General features: G+C 34.1%; 2 protein-coding genes across 2 annotated transcripts; one reads left to right on the top strand and one right to left on the bottom strand.

The window, feature by feature from the left end:
* Positions 1-2,401: 2,401 nt before the first annotated feature.
* Positions 2,402-4,744, top strand: LOC139892797 (GDSL esterase/lipase At5g33370-like). The gene is made up of 5 exons (XM_071875924.1): positions 2,402-2,648; positions 2,963-3,090; positions 3,239-3,481; positions 3,792-4,044; positions 4,512-4,744. Exons 1-5 carry the CDS (start codon positions 2,402-2,404, stop codon positions 4,742-4,744), a joined length of 1,104 nt encoding a protein of 367 aa, XP_071732025.1.
* A 1,978-nt stretch (positions 4,745-6,722) lies between these two features.
* LOC139889526 (secreted RxLR effector protein 161-like) lies at positions 6,723-7,490 on the bottom strand. The gene has a single exon (XM_071872473.1). It carries the CDS (start codon positions 7,488-7,490, stop codon positions 6,723-6,725), a length of 768 nt encoding a protein of 255 aa, XP_071728574.1.
* Positions 7,491-7,732: the final 242 nt, after the last annotated feature.

A 7,732-nucleotide genomic window follows, 5' to 3' on the forward strand; every position in this document is an offset into this window, starting at 1 on the left:
TATGCATGCCTATCAACTTTCGATGTAATGAAAGTTTGTCTTTTAAAATGATTTCAATATTTGTAAAATGTATCATATAGAGGTCAAATATCTCGCAATGTAATCATATGTTATTGTATTCGTCCTTATGGATTAGGACGGGTCGTCTCATGAACCAGTGGGCAAAGCGGACTATATTTTGGTCGTGGTAAGGCGGGATGTTACATATGGCGCGGCTCGTGCATCTCTTGGGGCAGATTTGACTGTCGTTTCAGTTGGTATCAGAGCCATAGGCCTCTCGGGGTGTGACGGACACTCGATTCGTGCATATCATGGGGTATCCTCACGAGGTGTGACGTGGACAATGCTCGTGCATCTCATGGGGTATGGATCCCAGGTATTTATCATGTTTTGGCCTGACGAGGACGTCAGGAATTGAAGTGGAGAGTTTTTAATACTCCATCCCACGTAGGCTAGTGAAAGAAAAGAATGGTCTCTTATAAGCTTAAAGTAATAGCAAACAATATCTCCCACCATGATTTTTAGTTGAAATCTGAAGATACATGGATAGTCAACTGTTTTAACTTGTGAGGAGCGATTGTCTCTCGGGTTGTGACGGGCACGCAGCTCGTGCATCTCTTGTAGTCGATTTGACGATCGTATCAATACAACCTTCACGTCATAGAAGTCGAAAGATAATCAAATACGTTATATGTTGGACGTGATCCCGAGTATCATTATTGGCATTTTAGTGAGTTGTTAGAACTATAGTAGGTTACAATGTAGTTTCCCTTCACATACTTATCAAGTTACTTGTTTGTGTTTGTTTTGTTAGTATGACATTGCATTTAAAATACTAAGGAAATAGTTGGTTAAAATGAACGAAGCGTCATTACTTATTTTGTCGGTGAATTTATCACAAATGTTAAATATGTTAATCGAGACCGCTTGGCCTATCTCATTTGTTCGAAAACCGGTGTAAAAATTGAATTCCGTGGACTAAATAAAAGTCATTTTTTATTACAATACTAAAGTTAGGAAATAGGTAGCATTTACATATTTAGATGAAAGCCGTGTATATCGAGATAACAATAGTTCGTAGTGTGCCTTGCTTTTTAGCAAATCAATTATAAAATCTGTAACTATAAGCAAGGTTGAAGAAATCGAAACTCGGGGAGTTCTCGGCAGGCTCATTTCTGGGAGTTCTCGGAGAACTCGGAGAGTTCTCGGCGGTTGATTTTCGTTGACTTTTGGGATAACTTTTATGATACCTGAAATTTAACCGAGATTTGACCGATTTGGCCGAGATTTGACCACTTTGACCGAGATTTTACCGATTTTTGGCCGAGAAACTCAATTTATAGTTCGTTGACCGATTAAATCGCCTGTTGACCGATTTTTTGGCGATTTCAAAACGAGAACTCGGCAACAACTCCAAAACGATTTCTCGGCGAGAACTCGGACGATTTTTACGATTTTTGCAACCTTGACTATAAGTATGTTGGAAGTTTTACTTTATGACACACAATACTACATAAATCTGAATATAAGTTATAATTCTTTGGTATTTCATAAATCTGAATATAAGTTAGATTATAGTACAAAACTCTAACCCAAATAAGCTTGATAAAATATATTAATCAAGCGTCTGCTTTAAATATGAACGACTTAATTAAAATCTTATTAAAATTGATTCTGATTGAGCTTGAATTTAGATGGCAATAACCTATTTCTAAAATAACAATTTGAAAGATATAAAACTATCATATTAACCTTTTACATTAATAAATAAAATAATATAATTGTCTGATATATGGATACAATTTATGGATAATATTAACCTAAAATTTAGGCGCTCAATGGTTAAAATAGTATGAATAATGTTTGTCGTTTAACAATATTTCTTTTTCGGAGAGTACAAATAAACGCGGTAAATGTTAAACAATTCAATACTGAATGGTAAAGCATCGATAAAATTGTAAATTGTAAGACTGTAACTGTTGTATACTTGTATCACTACTACCATATTGGAGAAATTACTAAGCTTAAAATATGAATGGGAACTAACAATGTCATACCATTGTGGATTTGCTTCATAATTCTTTGACCAATACTAAAACATGTATGTATACTCCTTGACAAACCAAAAAGTTGTAACTGAGAGAAATAGATAACTCTAAGACAGTTAAAATAGAATTAATTAAATTAAATGTTATTTGAAAAGAAGATGTGAATTGTGATGTTTTTTACATGACTATTTCTATTTCTATACATAGTAAATCATGAGCTCACCCTTATGAAGACTTCTATGCCAATAAAGTCAACCGTTGACTACTAAAATGGGCATCTTTTGTGCCATATGGCCAATTTGCTTCATGTATATAACACCCCTTCCTTTCATTTCCTTATGTACAACTCAAAAATGTCTCCCTTAACACTAGTAGCCATTTTCATATTTTTTGCTCTTGCCCCTGTTTTAGGGGATGAAAGCAAGCCTGAAAAGACTCGTCGTGCGTTCTTTGTGTTTGGAGACTCGTTGGTAGACAATGGCAATAATAACTATTTGATGACCAGTGCACGAGCAGATTCGCCTCCTTATGGAATCGACTTCCCTGATCATCGCCCCACTGGGCGTTTCTCTAACGGCCAAAATCTTCCGGATGTCATTGGTTGATCTCTCGTCTCAATTTATCGGGCTTTTTAAACACTTCATTATCAAGTCGTTACATTAACTAAAATCCAGTGAACTTAGTTTTTGTTTGTCCTGTAACAAAAGTTGAACCAGTTAGTGTCAAAAAAAAAAAAAAAAAAATCCTGAAAAAGGACATTTCAATAAATTCTTGTACACATGCACCTGCATAGCTACATGTTCATTTACACCATTTTGTCAATTGATTATTTTTTCTATCTTATGAAATGGGACAATATAATTTTCTCTCAGTTACATGATCATGTTCTTACTAGTGAATATTTATGACTTTAGGGGAACACATTGGTGCGGATCCATTACTACCATATTTGGCTCCGGAACTAACGGGTCAAAAACTGCTAAACGGAGCCAACTTTGCCTCTGCTGGGATTGGGATCCTTAATGACACTGGAATCCAATTTGTAAGTCAATTGAATTATATATGTAGAGATAAATGAATGATTAGTACTATTTGTAGTACCAATATATACATATAATTAACAACATATAAACAAGAGACTCATACTCACTAATGCATTTCTTTTTTCTTTTTTTGTATTAACTTCACAGGTAAATATAATTCGAATGCCGTATCAACTGGAAGACTTCAAGAAATACCAACAACGTGTGACTGATCTAATCGGTAAAGAGAAAACCAAAAAACTCATCAACGATGCGTTGTATCTAATAACGTGTGGAGGCAATGATTTTGTGAACAACTATTTTTTGGTGCCTAACTCGCTTAGATCGCTCCAATATAATCTTCCTGCCTATGTCCCATTCATCATCTCAGAGTATGAGAAGATTTTAATGGTAACAAACTTACTTTTATTTTGATGCATATAAATAATAAATAATAAATAAATAAATAAAAAATAATAATATTTCAAGAATGTTCTATTTGAACATGTAAGTCATTCTAATTCCTAACATGCTATTTATAATTGTAATAGTAATAATAACTTAATTAGCAGAGTACTTATTTATGTACGTCTAAAACAGGATAAACATTGTTTGAATTTCACCCCATCTTTTCATCCAAAAAGATTAATGTCCATCAAATTTAACAAATTTGCACCCATGTCACAATCATAAAAAAAAAAAAACACAACTTTTTGTACAGAAACTTTACGAACTAGGAGCTCGCAAAGTACTAGTGTCAGGAACAGGGCCACTAGGTTGCGTGCCTGCAATACTAGCGCAACGTAGTAGGTCAGGTGAGTGTGTAGCCGAACTTCAACAAGCTGCCGAGTTATTTAACCCACAACTCATCAACATGGTTGGTTCACTCAACAAAAAGCTCGGTAGTACCATCTTCACAACCATTGAAACAAATCTTGCACAAGAAAATATGATCAGCAATCCTAAAGCTTTCGGTAATAATCCATATTCTAATTTTAATTACGTCTTAATTATTAGTTCTAGTATTAGTCTTTTTTAGTTCTCATTTCGTATCAGTAATTCAATATAAAAAAACTCACTAGCAACTTATTTTAGGGTGGACATGAAAAAGGGTTGAAAAAGATCAAAAGATAACCCGATTAACAGTGACAAATTTAATTGTATGACACCACTACCTTGAAAATTCATTTTACAAAGTACCTTTCAAAATGTATAAAACACCACTAAACTTAACTATATAAACCCATATATTTTTATAATTTCTGGTTTTCTAAAATAAACAACAACTAAATATAATTAACCCGCTTCGGAACCCTTTGAGTTGATCTTAGGATCGCCAATGCCGGTTAAATCGTGTATATCTGAATACAAATGTTCTTCTTCCTACATGAAAATCCTTATAGTTGATCCGTTCTCATTTTTTGACTTGCTTGCTTTGCAGGTTTTGATACCTCAAAAGATGCATGTTGCGGACAAGGACGATATAATGGGCTAGGACTTTGTACACCCTTATCAAACTTGTGTGCAGATCGAAACAAATACGTGTTTTGGGATGCTTATCATCCATCCGAAAGAGCAAACCGACTCATCGCAAAAGAGATATTTAATGGTACAAAGTTCATGAATCCTATGAATCTTAGCACCTTCATTGCTATGGACTTTCCAATAGTTTGAGTACCATATATTGAGTCAAATAGATATATATATATATATATATATATATATATATATATATATGTTCTACGTATTTATACCTGTGTTTTGGCTTTCGATCTTTTCATATGGTTAGAACTCGATTATCATAAATTTGTTGTTAAATTAAGTATATCATAATGAAGGGGTTTGTATGAAATTTTATAAAACTATTTAGCAGCGGAAGCATGTACAACAATTTTTAAACCTTTCAAAAACTCTCCACCAAGGATCCAATTACATGTTGTTAAGAAAACTGAATAATAAATAGTGAGTTTAAAGACTACAACCTTTGAAAACTTCGAACTTGAGAAGAAATAGATGCTTAGGATGTAGGAGCCAAAATAGTCTCCCTCTATTGGTAATCCACACTTGAACAAAGTTCCAATACCAAATGGATGCTAGTCCTTCTCAACCAATAATAAGTGAAAAACAAGATGAAGAACAATCTTGTTCCTTATTGTCTTATACAACTATCTTACACTAACTACTAACTCTTTTACCACTAAAAGAAATACTTAGAAGTTATTTTTTAGAGTTGCTTGCATGAGAGAAAAGATGATAGAATACTTTTTTTTTATCCTTTCAAGTGTACGTATATGTATATCAAGTGTATGCAAGTTTTTTTTTTTTTTTTTTTTTTTTTTTTTTTTTAGTCAATGCTATTACACTCATACAATATAATAGTTAAAGTTAACAATAATGCTAGACAAATGATGCATAAGGTTATAATTATTCTTCCACCAACTCCATATAAAAAGATGGTGTGTAAAGGTCTCCATTACATGATCCACTTCTTTAACTTAATCCATTCATTTGTCTTATATATTTGTCAAACAACTTAACATAATCTTAAATGTTACTTGCAGCATTACTAGACTATGTGCATATATTGATACTTCACTACACATAATTATTTCATCCAAATAATAATGTTCATACAAATTTTTGGTTGATCATATTTAAATCACATTTAAATTTATACTTGGTAGATAATTGCTCTTTGTGTGTGACCCTATAGGTTTATATGTTATTAGTAGTGTAAACATAAGTTGTGTCTTGGGCATTAATAACCAACAATCTCCCATTTGCACAAGATTCAACATATGTCAACACAGACAGTGGTAAACGTCTAGCAACATGCCACTGCCCCTAACAACACATGAAAATGTGTCATTCCGAGCATCCATTGATTCTTAAGTTAAACCTTCAAATCAATATATAGGTAAGGTATCAGTTATCCCTTTGTTACTGACATCACGTTGAGCATGAGACATGGATAGCAATCAATCTCATATTTAGCTCATACATTATGTTACTCGATCAAGATTGAAAATGATAAAACAAACACCATTGAATATATCAATATAGTTTGAGCGTGGCCACGCATCTTAATCAATTTAAATCATCGAGGGGCCCATAGATGTCAATCTTTCATCCAGATGAAAGGAACAAATCCCGTCTAGACTACACAAGTCTCTCATGTGTCTCCTATTATATTTAACAATAGCTTTTATGATTGCCTGGCTAAAGAACAACGTTTGACTATATCAAAGTATAACAATCCGCACACTTAAGACCCAATATGTATTTACGGTCTAAGGATATAAAGATATTACCATTTTCAAGAATCACTTATGACATCGATCCATGAAGTGATCTTGAAAGCGGGTCTTGTCCAATGTTTATTCTTCAATAAACATAGGTGAATTTGGTTGCAACTCCCTTGCTTTACTTTCATCTTCATGAAAGTCAACCAACTTATTCACATTAGTCTTAACTCACAACTATTCCCATAGTTGTGATCGACTATGGACGTTTTTGAATAACGGGGTTATTCAAGGATTTAAACATACTAATAAAGAACACAACAATTATTAATGAGTATGATTATCTCCAAATACATCATATCATTTAATATAAATGTTGCATAAATGTTCCAAAATATCATAATACTAAATTACAAATCATTCCAATCATTAACATTACGAAACCCTATGCACCGAGCATGACCCTCGTGTTTTGATTGTGCCAAAGCCTTTGTAAAAGGATCAGCAAGGTTTTGATCTGTGTGAACTTTGCGAATACAAACATCTCCGTTTCCCACTATGTGACGTATATAGTGGAATCTCCTAAGGATATGTTTGGTGTTGTGATGCGATCTAGGTTCTTTTGCTTGAGCAATAGCACCATTGTTGTCGCAAAATATTTCTATGGGGTCTTCTATGCTTGGCATCACCCCTAAATCAGCAATGAACTTTTTCATCCACGCAGCCTCTTGTGCTGCCTCCGATGCAGCAATATATTCAGCTTCTGTAGTAGATTGTGCAACTACTTTCTGCTTAGAACTTTTCCAAGTTATAGCTCCTCCATTTAAGATAAAGACATATCCAGATTGTGATCGTGAATCATCTCTATCAGTTTGAAAGCTAGCATCTATGTAGCACTTTACAGTAAGATCTTCTTCCACACCATCATAAATCAAGAACATATCTTTAGTCCTTCTCAAGTACTTTAGGATGTTCTTGACAGCCATCCAGTGGCTTTCACCTGGATTTTGTTGGTATCTACTCGTCATGCTCAAAGCATACGATACGTCTGGTCTTGTGCATAACATGACATACATAATGGATCCAATTGCAGAAGCATATGGAGTTCCATTCATTCGTCTAAGCTCATCATTTGTGCTAGAACTTTGAGACTTGCTCAATATTTTACCATGTGACATTGGCAAAAATTCGCGTTTGGAATCTTGCATTTGGAATCTTTTTAGAATCTTTTCAATATATGCACTTTGGCTCAAGCCTATTAGCCGCTTTGATCTATGATCGTGCATATATTTTCCAAGAGGTTAATATGCATGTTCAATACGTTTAAAAGAGGTTTAAGGATCTTAGAACTTAGCTCTCCGGTCCGGCTACCGTGAATAACCCTGGCCGATATGATGATGTCGGCGGGGTGGCTAGGTGA

This window comes from Rutidosis leptorrhynchoides, chromosome 2, assembly GCF_046630445.1.
Source record: "Rutidosis leptorrhynchoides isolate AG116_Rl617_1_P2 chromosome 2, CSIRO_AGI_Rlap_v1, whole genome shotgun sequence".
Classification (NCBI taxonomy): Eukaryota; Viridiplantae; Streptophyta; class Magnoliopsida; order Asterales; family Asteraceae; genus Rutidosis; species Rutidosis leptorrhynchoides.

What these genes read in the sequence shown, in the direction of transcription:
- LOC139892797 (XM_071875924.1), top strand. Translation starts at nt 2,402, where the DNA reads ATGTCTCCCTTAACACTAGTAGCCATTTTCATATTTTTTGCTCTTGCC. An exon ending in ATGACACTGGAATCCAATTT is followed by an intron (nt 3,091 to 3,238) that starts GTAAGTCAATTG and finishes TTAACTTCACAG; the next exon opens with GTAAATATAATTCGAATGCC. An exon ending in AGTATGAGAAGATTTTAATG is followed by an intron (nt 3,482 to 3,791) that starts GTAACAAACTTA and finishes CTTTTTGTACAG; the next exon opens with AAACTTTACGAACTAGGAGC.
- LOC139889526 (XM_071872473.1), bottom strand. Translation starts at nt 7,490, where the DNA reads ATGTCACATGGTAAAATATTGAGCAAGTCTCAAAGTTCTAGCACAAAT.